At 42.7% G+C, this 15,512-nt stretch overlaps 1 protein-coding gene across 1 annotated transcript in view; it reads right to left on the bottom strand.

Moving 5' to 3' along the window:
- PIK3AP1 (phosphoinositide-3-kinase adaptor protein 1) overlaps positions 1–15,512 on the bottom strand; it is a 133,894-nt gene that overhangs the window by 39,347 nt on the left and 79,035 nt on the right. The window contains exon 8 of the mRNA XM_043990352.1: positions 11,679–11,868. Within this exon, the coding sequence (XP_043846287.1) occupies positions 11,679–11,868 (190 nt within the window). The remainder of the gene's footprint in view (positions 1–11,678; positions 11,869–15,512) is intronic.

The following is a 15,512-nucleotide window of genomic DNA, read 5'->3' as shown; positions in this document are numbered from 1 at the left end:
ATTACTCTTAAAATAGGCTTTCCTACTCAAACAACCTGCAGGCTAGGCATGAAGTATGAGGGCTCTGCTTTTGCAAATGGGTAAACTCAGGTAAAGCAGTTTCCCTGAGAGGCTCTCAGTTTAGGATAAAGTGAATAAGTAGCTTAGAGGAAAGTGAAATTGAAGATTATCTTTCAATTCCTGGCCCCAACCATATTTACCTAAGAGAAGAGATCTAAGAGTTTGAATTTAATTCAGTAAGCTAAACTGTACCTCAGAGATTCATATTTTAAAATGGATTAATGAAAAAAATGGATTAATGGAAATATTTGGCAAGCAGGGTGTTCTGGTTACATTTCCTTGATAACTATGTGCTAAGGAGAAACGAAGAAAATAGTTCCTCCCCCCTTCCCATTACCTTCTTTGTTGAAAAATCTTCCTAAAATATATTAATCCACTTTATGGCCTTACAAAGTGTAGTCAACTGAATGTGATTTGATCCTTTATGGTAACTTCAGATTTTTAGTGTGTGAAGGAGCTTGGTGTAATGACTGGCCTTGAAACCAGGAAAATATCAGGTCAGGTCTTGCCTGGGACATGGTGGCCGGGTGACCTCTTGGCAAGTCCTTTCACTGCTAAGTACTGGAATGAGCCCTCTGAGACTGAGTTACAAAGGAGGTGCTGCCCTGCACTGATGGACTAAACTTCAGCATCCATCTATCAGGGCACTAAACTCGATAATGAGGGAAATACAAAGTTTAAACTTGACCAAGCCCCCACGTTCTTACTCAAAATCTAGCACTCTGTCAGCTGCGCCACTGAGAATTGCAGAACCACATTCAGACATTTTTATGAAGGAATGAGCCACGAATGACACTAAATTCTAAAAAAGCAACTGCATGATACACCTCATAGGGTGTGAATCTAGAATACTTAGGCATGTGAAAGCTCTGCTCCATGTAGGGGTGGCTGGGTTTAAAATAAGAGCCCATCAGTACACCGAGAACAGTAAACCCTCTGCTATCTCCAGAATGTCCCTGAATGAAGAAGAATCATCTCTTCCTGCTCAAAAAAAGTAACCTTTGACCAGTAGCACAACAGCTGTCCCCCAGAAGGTTATAGCAGAATTGCTGTGCTGGCTTTTTTCACCAGCCAGAAAGAACAGAACAAAGTGATTCTTTTCACATGAGAGTCACAAGAAGTAGGGGGTAGCTAGGTGGTGCAGTGGATAGGGCAATGGCCCTGGAATTGGGAGGAACTGAGTTCAAATCTCACCTCAGACACTTACTAGCTGTGTGACCCCGTGCAAATCACTTAACCCCAATTGCCTTAAGCATCTGGGGCCATCTCCAGTTGTCCTGATATATATCTTGCCACTGCACCCAGATGACTCTGGAGGAGAGAGTGAAGCTGGTGACTTTGCTCCGTCCTGCCTCACTTAAATCCAATTTAGTGCAAGTCATGAAGTCATAGTCCTCTTTGAGAAAGAAGGACAAACAACAACAACAAAAGAAGGAACAGAAAACGAGAGAAAAAAGAAAGCAGGAAAACCAAGGGGGAAAAAAAGAAAGAAGATGGTAGAAGCAATGGCAGCAGAGATGATGGACATCAAAACAGTGAGGAGGGTGGGGGCTGAAGACATTCTGACAGTGAGCCAGAATGGAAGGGAGGGAAGGAAAGAGGCACAGTCTTGTAGTCTGGGGGTCTGAGGCAGAGGCAAAAAGGGAGAAATCAGATGCTGGGTAGCAGAGTAGATAGCACTAGACTTGAGAGTCAGGAAGACCTGAGTTTGAATCCCACCCCTGATGCTTACTAGTTGTGTGACCCCCTAAGCAAGTCACCTAACCTCTTTTTGCCTCAGTCCCCTCATATGCAAAATGGGGATAATATTAGTACCTACCTCCAAGGATCAGATCAAGATAATATAAGTATAATATAAGTAAAGTGCTTTGCAAAGCTTAAAGCTCTATAGAAATGCTACCTATGGTTATTCTTGCTATTAATAAAATTAAAACAAAATGTTGTGGAATGTAAAGCCCTCAGTACTGTGGTCTTTGCACTGGGCATAAGAAATTTATACTGTATTTGTCAGCCAGGATGTGTGTGTGTGAGAGAGAGGTGGGGGGGAGGGAGAGAAGGAGGGAGGGAGGGAGGGAGGGAGGAAAAAGAGAGAGAGAGAGAGAGAAGGGGCAGGGAGGTGAGGGGAAGAGGTGGAGGAGGAGAGGAGAGGAGAAGAGGAGGAAGAAGAGGAGGGGGAGGAGGAGGAAGAGAGGAGAGACAGAAAGAGAGACACAGAGAGAGAGTCAGAGATTGACAGACAGAGAAAGACCAGACATAGAGAGAAACAGAGAGATCAAGACACTGGCAGCTCAACAGGCCCTGAGGGCATCAGTGTGCAATGATAAGGGCTTACTACTAGCCAGTATTTCAATGCATCCAGTGGAACACTGGGTAAATTAGGACCCCCACCACCTAGATCTATTTCTGCCTCACATCTATAGCTTAGTGCCATAGCTTGTGTTCATGAGAGTGACCTTGAGTCACTCAGGCAAAGTTAACGTATGTTCAATAGACTCCAGCCAAGAAGAAATGAAAGCATACAATATATCCTGGGAATATTTTCAGCAGAGCAGCATGAACGGAAGAAAGGGCAATGGATGTGGCGTCAGAGGACCTGGGCTTAAATCCCAGCTCTGCCACCCACTACTCATGATTCTTAAGTCACCAACTTAAAAATGTTCTTCCAGGAGATAGTGTATTTCCTATCAATAGAAGCAGAGTCTGGAAATACATGAAATTATGTGGAAGGCATCCTAGTATAGTTAGTAGGAAGAATACTGATCAAAATACTTGGGTTTAAGTCTTGATTCTGCTGTTTACTAATGGTATGATCTTAGGAAAGTCACTTCAATTCTCTCTTGGCTTCCCCATCTGTAAAATGGGTGAATGATATGCATCCCTTTCAACTCTGGAATAACACATTGCTTAGATTCAAGCCCCCATCGTAGAACAGTGAGAAACTAATGTCAAACTCAAACTTAAATGTCCAATGGCTGCTATGGTGGCAGCAGAGAGGACCCATAGATCAGATGGTAAAGTATTCAATACCTACAGAATTGCAAAGTGAGTAATGGGGAAATTAAGTGATAGCTGCATCCTCCGCTCCCATCAAAATAGAGTCAAGTTATGGTTAGGGGTGGAAAGAATGACATGAGACCAGACCAAAGGGTCTAGCCTAGGGTAAGAGGGCATCTTCAGTTGCATAGCTTCTGAACCCCTGCATGCATCATGTGCCCCTTTCTACATCTCAGCCACAATAAGTCTCTATCAGCAGCCCCCAGCTTGTTCTCAACAGCCAGCAGGCAAGCTGGTCACCATCCTCCTTGTTCTAGGTACCACCATACTGGTTTCATCCACATGGCTCTCTTTTTCTCCATCTCAGAAGTACCCATAACTACTGAGTCAATCGATTTGCTGGAGCTGCGCAACAGCTTCACTTTTTTTTTTTTTTTTTGCAGAGCAATGGGGGTCAAGTGACTTGCTCAGGGTCACACAGCTAGTAAGTGTCAAATGTCTGAGGCCAGATTTGAACTCAGGTACTCCTGAATCCAGGGCTGGTGCTTTATCCACTGCACCACCTAGCTGCCCCAAGCTTCACTTTATAATGTAATCACCCAGTGCCGCAGGTACAATGTCCCATGGGAAATGTAGTCCTCCCAATGAGTGATCACTCCCTGTCTGAGGGATCATTGCAAATGTAGTCAGATGGCAAATAGTCAATTCCCTTGTACCTACCCCTAGTAAATACTTGATTTATCTAATCTAATGATCTAAACAAAGGCTTGTTATGAGGCAATCATTTATAAGTGTTATATAAACACAGGCCATTATGATTAGCATTATTACTGTATATAGAACCAAGGAACCCAGAACCTTCCTCTGACCACTGTACGCAATACCCAAACTTCACAATCCTTATCCAAATCCATGCTGTCAAATAATCAGGGATCTAAGGAGCGCAGAGAATCAGGGGAAAGTCAAAAGAAGGTGAGACCCTCTTTTCCTCCCTAGATAGCATGAGAAGTCTCTGAAGAGAAATCTACCTGCTATAGATTGCTATGTTCTATTTCCCCCAGTAGAATGAAAACTTCTTGAGAGCAGGCACATTCTCTTCCCAAATCGAATTACACATTAAGGACTGTACCCTCAAGAAGCTAAACATATGGGAATGTGGCTTCAGCATCACACACATATGGATGGAACAAATATGGCCCCAAAAGCATCATAATTCTCTACAAAATTTCATTTACTGTAACAAGAACATTACTACCCTGGTTCTTGTGGTGATGTTCACAGGTAAGCAATTTCAAGTAACAACATCAATAGCAAGCATTTACATTATGTTTTTTGGGTTTTTTGTTTGTTTTTTTTTTTTTGGTGAGGCAATTGGGGTTAAGTGACTTGCCCAGGGTCATACAGCTAGTAAGTGTTAAGTGTCTGAGGCCAGATTTGAACTCAAGTACTCCTGACTCTAGGGCCAGTGCTCTATCCACTGCGCCACCTAGCTGCCCCTACATTATGTTTTACAGTTTGCAAAACATCTTATGTGTGTTATCTCATTTCATCCTCACAACAACCCCGAGAAGAGATAGGAATTATTTTGCATTTTACAGATAAGCAAACTGAGGCCTGGAGAGGTGAAGTGACTTGCCCATGGTTATACAGCTAATTTTTGTGCGGGAACAGGACTTGAAGTCAGGTCTTCCCAATCCCAGTTCTAGCACTCAATCCACTAAGGTCTTCCCAAAAAGTAGTTTCCCAAAGGAGGAAAATCCTGCCCTTCTTCCTCCTCTGGTATTTTAGTTTAGCAGGATTTAGATTTGATAATAGCTAAGCAAATGGTTTTGTGTATCACCCCCTTATTGTTGAGACCACACCTTACACTCATTTTGGTATTCCCCAAGCTCCTAGGAAATACTTAGAATTACCTGTTCACGTACAGCCCATCTTTGTCTGAAAACTTCCATTTGTTATTAGAACCCTAGCTGTCAGAAATTTACATAACCAGCATTCACATGGAAGACAGAACCTGCCCCCAAGTCCAGTTTTTCTGGTCAGTTCATTCCTATTCTACAACAGGTATACCCTCCCAGGCTTATCAAAGTGAGCAGTATTCAAAGGTCATTTTAATCAGACTGCCTTAATACAAAGACCTCTCTGTTCAGCTTCCAATTCATCTCTTGGCTTCCAACTGTGGCTATTTCTTGCAGTTTTCCACTTCCCCATAATCTACCTGGGGAAGAAACAAAAAGTCTGCCTTTTGGGATATTTATGGTAAGCAAACGCTCTCCCTGAGTAGCCATTAAATAAAAGTAGACTTCTTGTCCTGGGGATGGGAGATGCTTGGGAACAGGGAAAAGAAAAAGGGGAGGGCCAGCCTAAGAAAAGAGAGGTAGGAGTGGGCAAAGGAATATTCAGTTTTTCTGGTTTTCTGGACTTACTAATATACTAAGACAGAGGTTTTTAACCTGGGTCCATGGAAACCAAAAGGGTGGGTGGGTAAATTTCATGCGTCTATGAACTTGGATGGGAAAATAAACAAACAAATGGGTGAAAAAAAATATATATATATATGTGTGTGTGTGTGTGTGTGTATAATACACACACATACATACAGTGGGGGAGAGAGAGAGAGAAGCTTGTTTCAATATAATTGGTTTCCTTTGTGATCCTGTGTTTTTTACTTAATGCATTTAAAAACATAATTCCGGGGGTGGGGGGGCGTCCCTAGACTTCTTCAGACTGCCAAAAGTATCTCTGATACCTCAAAAGATTATGAGTCCCTGCACTAGAAGAAAAAGTACATTATTCATTTGATTTCTTTAAACCCCTCTCTTCTCTTACTGCTGTGTTTGCTGCTTTTTCTAAAGCTATAATTCTCTAACACTGTGCTTAACTCACCAAGCACTTGATTAAGAGCATGCTGCACCCAATGATTTGGGGAGAAACAAAAGGACACAAGGCAAGTGGGCTTTGGATTCCTGCCCATATCTGGATGTCTTGTGGGAAGGAGGAGGAGAGTACCAAGGGATCTGGGCCCTGGGATTTTAGCCGCAAGAATCCAATTCTGCCCAGATATATGGCTCCCCACTCCCAGAACGCTTTGGAATAGGATTCCTACAGCCAAACCTGAGCCAGTCCCCAGGGGATCAGGCCAAGGAAGCAGGGGGAGGTCCTTGTCTGTGACAGGATGTTCTCTCTTCTGATGACCTTCCTTTCCCATAGATATAACAGAATATAAACTTAAGACCAATTTCCATTCAGGGCCATTGCCAAGGAGCAGGAATAGTATGGTTTCAGCAACAATAGGGCCCTCTAATTCCAACATATTTTCCCATTTGTCTTCTGATACCTGTCTCTGTTCCAACACCAAAGCCTTCTGCTTCACATTTAGAAAGAGGCCTTAAAAGGAAAAAATATCCTTGGAAGCAATAACACATGGATGAAAACTCATTCATACTAAAGTGTAAATGACAGATTACAAGAGCTTTCCCAGTTTTAATAGGAAAGGGGGTTAAATCAAGAACAATTGGTGCCTGAAATAAGAAAAGAAGGTGCCAGTGAGGTAAGGGAAGAGGTCCAGAAAGGGGGAGTGTGGAAACACCAGAGCTAAGTCCTCAGCTTCTAACAACTTTGTCTTGTGGCTGACCTCACTGAACCCTTGCTATTGCTTGGGCAAAGAGAAGTTGCTTCCAGTAATTTTATGTCCCTGGGAGTCACACATGCCAGCAACTCCATGCAAACATGTAAGATAGATGAGAACAAACTGGGACTGGATATGGGGAAGCCAAGGAATGAAGCAATCTCGGCTTTCTGTCCAGCATGCTCTGTGATGGGGAATGGGGTTACTTGAAATTTTGTATCTTGGGGGAAAGAATCATATTCAAAGTTCCAATGCCTGCTGTGAGGCCCAATTCTTCCACTAGCCACCTATGGGACTTGATTATTTTATTTGTTTGGGGGTTTTTGGGGTTTTTTGAGGGGCAATTGGGGTTAAGTGACTTGCCCAGGGTCACACAGCTAGTAAGTGTTAAGTGTCTGAGGCTGGATTTGAACTCAGGTACTCCTGAATCCAGGGCCGGTACTCTATCCACTGCACCATCTGGCTGCCCCGCCTATGGGACTTGAACTGGATGACTTCACTCCATAGGCCTCAGTTTCTTTATCTGTAAAATGAGAGGAGTTAGATGAGATGATCTCTAAAGTCCCTTTCAAATCTAATATCCTACCTCATTGTGATCCTATGAATTTTTCTGAAATGATTTGTAAAAAGCATAGGAATTGCAGAGTTAGATGCAGGGTCATGATGGAACCAGCTTTTTTTGTTGCTGTTTGTCCTTTTTTCTCAAAGAAGACCAAGGACATCATGGGGTCGTTCTTAACTTCCTCATGATTAAGTGAGGCAAAGTTGTGCAAGATCTTCAGCCTCACTCAGGATTGTTAGATTTTCAGTGTGAGCATTGCACATCAGAAGTCATGTGCTGTCAATTAGGGCTTGATTGGTTAACTTAAGAAAGTGATGGAGCAGACGTTAATAATGCAAATTAAACTTTAAAAATTGTGTCATGGATATGTGTGTGTGTGTGCGCATTTTTTTCTTCCCCAAAGAGTCTGTTGTTAAATATTTACCAGCACATCCCTTGTGTTGGAAGGGATGTTTATCAAATTATTAGTCCAACTTCCTCATTTTATAGAGAGGAAATTAAGACCCAGAGAAGTGAAGCAATTTGAACTCTGATTCTCTAACTCCAAAGCCAATGCTCTTTCCACTATACAACTATACAATTAGTCAGTTGCTTAGAGAGAAACTAGTTAGCCCGCTTTTTGTTATTGTTATTTAGCTGCCCAGTTAGCCAGATAAACATGGATAAACCCAGGGGAAAATACCCTGGATTCAAATAGCAAATCTCTAGCTTAGGAACTGTGTGACTGAGCAAAGTAGCTAGACCTCTCTGGACTTCAGTTTCATCATCTGTAAAATAAAGGGATTCGACTCAATATTCTTGAAGGTCCCTTCTGCCTCTTCATCTTAGGTCCTAGCATCCTCAATGAATTTCAACATTATAAGAAAACTTAAGTAAAATTATTAGTGAGGGCTAGAACAGGGGTAAGATGGGGAGGGTCTGGAGCAGCTCATTCATTTTGCTTTTTCATTTCAACACCAAGGGCTAGTAAGAGGGCAGGGGAGGGAAAGGGGGAAGCCCCCTAGGATCAACAACAGCCTCCAAATCACTTAACCCTGATTGCCTCAAACATCTAGGGCCACTTCCAGTCATCCTGATATATATCTTGCCACTGAACCCAGATGGCTCTGGAGGAGAGAGTGAGGTTGGTGACTTTGCACAAGCCCTCCTTCCCATAAATCTATTTCACTGCAAGTCATGACATCATCCCTGATGTTATGGTACTTTTTGAGAACAAAGGGCAAACAACAAGGACAAACCATCATGTTAGGCCCTGGGATATAGAGACAGATAACTATGACAAAGTTGCTGCTTTTGAGGAATTACAATCAAAAGGTGGGGATGGATGTATACACAAATTATCATGAAAGGGGTGAGAGTGGTGGGGAAAAGGAGAAACTCTGGGCAAAGAACAATAGGAGATTTTATTAGAAAGAAATTGCTTTCAGCTGGTTAGTTGGCAGGGGTAGAGAAGCAAGGAAAGATTTCATAGAAGAATGAAACCTGGAAGCAATTGATGTCAACAGAGACCAGATGGAGGGAAGAGGGGAGGAGTTCATTCCAGGTACAGAGGATGGTATGAGTAACCAACTGGAAATAAGATGGGACAGATAAGGCTGAGATATGAAGATTGTTCTACTTTGGAGTACAGAAAGGGAGATAATATGAGATAAGGTGAATACTCTGAGAGAAGAATGTAGGCACCTATGTCTATGGGGCCTTCTTGCTTCACATAGGGTTGATACCCTTTGCCAAGTGGGAATGGACTATTCTGATTGCCCAGAGTAGGTAGTGACACAGGCATAGCCCAGAACAGGTCCCTTTGACCACTGTGACTACTGCTTCACAATACAGCATTGATATAACCAAACCCCACAGTGATGGCATTCAGGTGATAGTCATCCATAATATGGTCACAATAAAACTAAACACATTTCCCCCCTCTTTCCTCACCCCCACCAGTAGTTTCACTCAACATATTGTTTTCTCAGAAACAATGAATAATGTTAGGTGATGAATGACTGCAAATATTTGCTTGATGAATGAATGCCCCACTTTCCTATATAGCAGAGAGGTTCATGCCAAGACCCAGAGAGTCCTAATGACTTTCTGGTTGTAGGATTCCTTTCATCAGCATGGCGTGACTAGCAACTAACTTAACTGGGTTTTTAAGGTAGACACCAAAACTCATCAAGAGGAGAGGTCTCCCCTTCAAGGTAATTTATCATGGGAGGCTGAACAATTATCTTAACAATTAAATGCTCTTCTGACAAACGTTTTTAGAATTCCTCTTTGGAAATTTCTCCTCCTATTTTCCCCATCTCTATCCAAGGCACCGGCACAATCCAATCACCCATGTTTGTGTCATTGGACCTGTCCCTGATGCCTCATGTTTCCTTCACCCCATGTGTGCCATTAGTAGACAAGACTTGTTGATTCTACCCCACTAACATCTTCTGCTTCTAGGATAAATACAAGTTCCTCTGATTTTATAAGCACTTCACCATCTGGCTCTAGCCTAGGCTCAAATCTTTCCAGGTTTGGTGTACATTGTTCCTTTTCCTCCATTCATCTTCCAGCCTGATTGGCTTCCGTACAAGGCATTCCATCTTGGGGCCTTTGCATAGGCTTCCTCCATACCTATACTCCCTCCTCAATGCTGCCTCATGGAATCCTCAGTTTCCTTTAGTCTCTGGCCTTGTCTCTAAAGAAATGTCTCTTTAACTGGATAAGACCAAAGATAAAAGAGGAAAAGGGCAATGAATGACAACTGTGAAAAGACAATGAAGATTCCTAATGGTATAATTTGTGAGAAATGTTTGCCTTAAAAAGCATATGCCTTGGTGCTTCCTTGGAACAGCGTACGTGGACAGTTTTAATGAAGGTTTATTTTACAATATAAATAATGGTATAGGAATTCGTGGTCATAAATGTGGCTGTTGAGACAGACACACCACCACCACCTGGTGGAGGTACAGCTGAACTTCAAGGGTAGCTGCTTTTTTTTTTTTTCCTCCTCCCTGGTTGGGGTTGTTTTCTTTCTTTCTTTCTTTTTTTCTTTTTTTTTTTCTGAGAGAGGCAAATAAATCCCTTTGGAGCTGGATTTCCAGAATTAACTCAAGGTCATAGAGTTATAGACTCTTATGAAGTCTATAAGACTTTACATAGACTTGGCGGCCCGACCTGCAGAGATCATTTCATCAAAGTTCCCATTTGACAGAGGGCATAATTTGAGGTCCAGGGAGGTCGACACATATTGCCCAAGTTCTCTTGGCTGCCCAGAGCCAGGGTTTAGAAGTGACAGCTTCATCCCTCAGGTGTATGGGATAATGAGAGCTGGTGGCCAGTCACCAGCCTTAGGGACTGATTACCTATTGATGCCTAATGCCTAAGGCAGGATTATAAGCAAGCATGTTCAGGAGCCAGTTGTTAAATTCCCTGTGTGAGTATTAACACTCAGAAATCAGCCAATGCTACAAATCAAGACTGGACTCATCATTTGGTTGATTGTCCAGACTTAAAAAAATGATAGCAAAATGTTTATGTTGTTGTTCAGTCCTGTCCTACTCTTTGTGACCCCATTTGGGGTTTTCTTGGCAAAGATACAGGAGTGATTTGTCATTTCCTTCTCAGCTCATTTAACAGATAAGGAAAACTGGGGGGAAAACAGGGGTTAAGTGACTTGCCCAGGGTCACACAGCTAGTAAGTGTCTGAGGCTGGATTTGAACTCTGGTCTTCCTGACTTCAGGCCCAAGGCTCTATATCTGAAAATGTTTATAATGTAGATTAAACTTAAAAGTATATCTTGGATATGTTTCCCCACAAGAGAGCCAGTAAACATTTATCAGCATACTCCTTGTCGTTACAACCTAAGTTACAAACAAAAATGATTTACACATAAGTTTTCAAAGTGGTTTTACAGATGTTCTTGGGTCAGACAATGGCAAGCCTACATTGCCCAGGGAACTGTGTAGTCAGGACTTCATTTCCTGGGAAACTAGTACCTGGGAAGAAGGGATATTTTGTCCTGAAGGATGTGACGGGAATCCTAGGACAGGGTTGTTAACTGGTTTTGTGTCATGGCCCCCTTTGGCTGGCTGCTGAAGCCTATGGACCCTTTCTCAGCCCAAAGAGCTGAATATATAAAACAGAATCTAGTGAATCCATTAAGAAGGCACCAGCTACAGCAATCCTAACTTCCAGTCCCCAGATGTCCTCATGAAGCCCCACAAAGAGTCACTAATGACACAGAGGAAGTCAGGAGAAGAAATCTGCTCATCACAGCACATTCTTCACTCATTTAGCCATTGTGCCTACAGAGCTTTATGTGAAACAGGATCTGTGCCTCTGGGTGGGGGTTGTGACTAGGAGGATTCCACCCACCTCAAACACAGAGGAAATCCTCCTTCCAACAGAAAAACAGAAATGGGAAGCTATCTCTTTCTGCTACTTACAAAGATCCTCCGTGGATGTCGGGGAGAGAGCAGCCATGGACTCATACAGCTCCTCATCGCAGCCAGGATTGAGGGAACATTTCATTAGCAAGTCTGTGGAAAGGTGGGCCATTGACTCGTACACGGAGTCATCTTCCTCCCCTTGCATTAACTCTTCCTTAATGTGACTCTTCAACATGTCCACAGTTTCCTGAAAATAAACACAATACCCAACAGGCCTCAGTGAAGAGTGCTCTTCTTCGTCCTTCCCTCTGGAAGAGGACCAATGACATCAGGAAGGTGATGTCTTGACTTGACAGTGAATTGGGTTTAAGTGAGGCAGAACTGATGGGATGGTGCTCCGGGTAGGGCCGCATGACGGTGGCTGTAACTACTGACTGGCTACAAAAGGAGAAAGAAGTTATAAGATGGAAGAAATGTGATAGAGCAAAGCCCTTAGAGATCAATCATACCAACGCTCAATAGGCAGTACAGAGATGGGCTTAATTGTTCTCCAGGCTTTGGCTTTAATCCAACAATTCAATTCCATGAACACTTATTAATTGCCTGCTATATGGCAGGCACTGTACCGTACTGAGGTGTTTTTGTTCAGTCATTTCAGTCGCGTCTGACTCTTCATGACCCCATTTGGGGTTTTCTTGGCAGAGATGCTGAAGTGGTTAGCCATTTCCTTCTCCAGCTCATTTTACAGATGAGGAAACTGAGACAAACAAGGTACACTTGACTTGCCCAGGGTCACACAGTTAATAAGTATCAGAGGCCAGATTTGAACACAGGAAGATGAGTTTTTCTGACTCCAGGCCCAGCACTCTATTCACTATGTCACCCAGCTGCCCTGCCTGGCACATAGTAGGCCCTTAATAAATGTTTATTGCTTGATTGATACGTGTAAGGAGAATATGTGTACATATATGGATAAAAATAAATATGCTAATATGGAGGTAGAGAAGGAGAGGAGAGAGGGGAAAATGAGAGGGATTATTGAGAGAGGGAGCAGGAGACAAAGACAGTGTGGCATAGTAGATGACTTGGATCTCCAGGTCTGATGCTTATTCGCTGTGTAATTTTGGCAGAATCTGAATGAATTCAGATCTCTCTGACTCAAAGTTCATCATTCTGTCCCTTTGGTCACTTAGTTGCCTCCCACAGAACCTCCCCCAGGGGTATTGTGAAGCACCAATGAGATCATGGATATAAAGCACTTCACAAACTTTGACACAAGCACTGTATTCAAGTCTGCCGATTGCCATCAGTATCATCATTACCTGTGGGTCTTTGTTCTGCATCCTCTGTAAAAATGATGGGAGTTTGTGCTTCCCCCTCTGAATCTTTGATTCTATGATCTTCTGCAAAGCCTGTCCTGATTTTCCTTCTGTACTCCAGGTTGCACCTTCAAAGCCATTGGCTACTTTGTTACATGCCAGAGAAGCATAGTACTGGGGAGTTGGAAGGGACTTCAGAGGCCATCCGTCCAGTCTAATCCATATACCAGGAATCCCCAATGAGGGGTCATCCATCCTTTGCTTGAAGAGCTCCAAGAAGGAGGAATTCACTCCCTCTCCAGGTAGCCCATTGCCCTTTGGACAGTACTACTGTCCCACTGCATGATCTCACGACAGTTTTTAATTGTTTCAGAGGGGCAGTATAGTATAATGGATAGAGCATCGGACTTAAAGTCAGGAAGACTTGGGTTCAGATCTTTACCATATATATAACCCTGGGCAAGTCACTTAACCTCTGTCAGCCTCAATTTCCTCATCTGTAAAGTGGGGCTAACAATGGTACCCATCTCTGAGGATTATTATATAGATCAAATGAGATAACCATGGGATTGTAGATACTGAGCTAGAAGGGACTTTAGGGTCTTCTAGTCCAATACCCCCCCCCATTTTATAGATGAGTTAACTGAGGTTGTGACTTGCCCAACATCACATAGGTAGTAAGTGCCACAGGCAGGATTTGAATCCTGACCCTCTAATTCTAGAGCCACTGCTGCCTCCATAGATAACACAGATAAAACTCTCTGCAAACTATAAAGTTCTATATATATGTAAGTTATTATTATTTTTAGTAATAGTAATAGTCATAGTCATCATAGTAGTAGCTGTTGTTGTACTAGTAGTAGTAGGAGGAGCAGCTGGGTGGCAAAGTGGATAGAGCACTGGCCCTGAAGTTGGGAGAACCTGAGTTCAAATCTCACCTCACATACTTACTAGCTGTGTGACTCTGGGCAAGTCACTTAACCTCAATTGCCTTAAAAATACAGGGCCATCTCCAGTCATCCTGATGTATGTCTTGATACTGGATCCAGATGGCTCTGGAGGAGACAATGAAGTTGGTGACCTTGCACAGCCTTCACTCACTTAAATCCAATTCATGATCCTCTTGTAGAATGAAGGACAAACAACCGTAACCATAACTAGTAGTAGTAGTCCTGCTGGTCAGTCTCACTTCCCTAAATGGATTAAGCTCCTGGAAAGTTTAAACTTTTTTTTTGATCCCCCATAACACTTAGCAATACTAGGGGAAAAGAAGGCACTCAATAACTACTTGGGGAATGGCTGGTGCCTCATGGGAATTTACACAGCCTCCCTTGGCAATTGTTTTTTGTGGCTCATAATCTCATTTCCACACATGCCTCCTAAAATTCTCGCTTTCTTCACCACTTTGTCAATAAAAATACTAAAAGAGGCTTCCATTTATATATAACTTTACAGTGGACCACATACTTTCCATACAAATAAGCCCATAAGTAGTGCTGATGTTATCCCCATTGAGCACATGAAGAAACTGAGACTCAGGAGGTTCAGTAACTTGCATGGGACCAACCCAGCTATGACATACTTGAACCAGGACTTCAACCTATTTTTTTTTCCTTTCTGGAAAAACTGATGCCTTCCCACTAGTGCACAGTGGCTAATTTGTGAATAACAGTGACCCTGTTTTCAAGTATTTGTGTCTGGATGGTCAAATGTTTGAAGTCAATGCCCAAAATTTGGATTTGATGTATTAGGGGAAAAAGGACCCTTGTAAAATAGGAAGGTAGAGACAGTGTATAGGCAAAGTAGGTTTTTTTTGTTTTTTTGTTTTTTTGTTTTTTTTTTAGTGAGGCAATTGGGGTTAAGTGACTTGCCCAGGGTCACACAGCTAGTAAGTGTTAAGTGTCTGAGGCCGAATTTGAACTCAGGTCCTCCTGACTCCAGGGCCAGTGCTCTATCCACTGTGCCACCTAGCTGCCCCAGGCAAAGTAGTTTTTAATGGCAGCCTTTAAATTGTATTAGATGGAAGAGTAGCTGGCCAGAAGAGAGGCTTCAGGGAGGGAACGCAGTTATCTCAGAGAAATGACAAGAAGCTGAGCCGAGGCTTTGCCTGAGCTGAAGGAATGAAAGGGGCAGATTTAGATGCACTGTAAATTCAAAGGACATCTTTAAAATTCACTCTTATGCAGAAATAAATGAAAGAAATTCATCATACTATCGAAACAGCTTTCCATATTTTTATGCTCATGTATAAATTAGTGGAAGGCACCCAAGTAGCACACATCTGCTCAGCCCTAGATTCATGACTATATGTGTCCGTCCGCATGCATGAAGGTACATGCAAGAAACCAGTTATCAGTTAGTTGGTCGATTAGCATTTATTAAACACCATGTGTCAGGCACTGTGCTAAGTGCTGGGAATAAGACAAACAAAAATATCTGGCTAGGGAGAGTACTATCTATGGGGGAGGCTAAGAGAACACAGAGGCTTTGGGGACATTAGCTCCTATTCTTGAAGGCAAAGACCTTGTCTTTATCACATCTCAAAAGATACCCACCAGTGTTCCATTTATAC

This window comes from Dromiciops gliroides, chromosome 2 (genome assembly GCF_019393635.1).
Source record: "Dromiciops gliroides isolate mDroGli1 chromosome 2, mDroGli1.pri, whole genome shotgun sequence".
Classification (NCBI taxonomy): domain Eukaryota; kingdom Metazoa; phylum Chordata; class Mammalia; order Microbiotheria; family Microbiotheriidae; genus Dromiciops; species Dromiciops gliroides.
The sequence above is the reverse complement of the archived record's forward strand: the minus strand, read 5'-3'. Positions and strand labels throughout refer to the sequence as shown.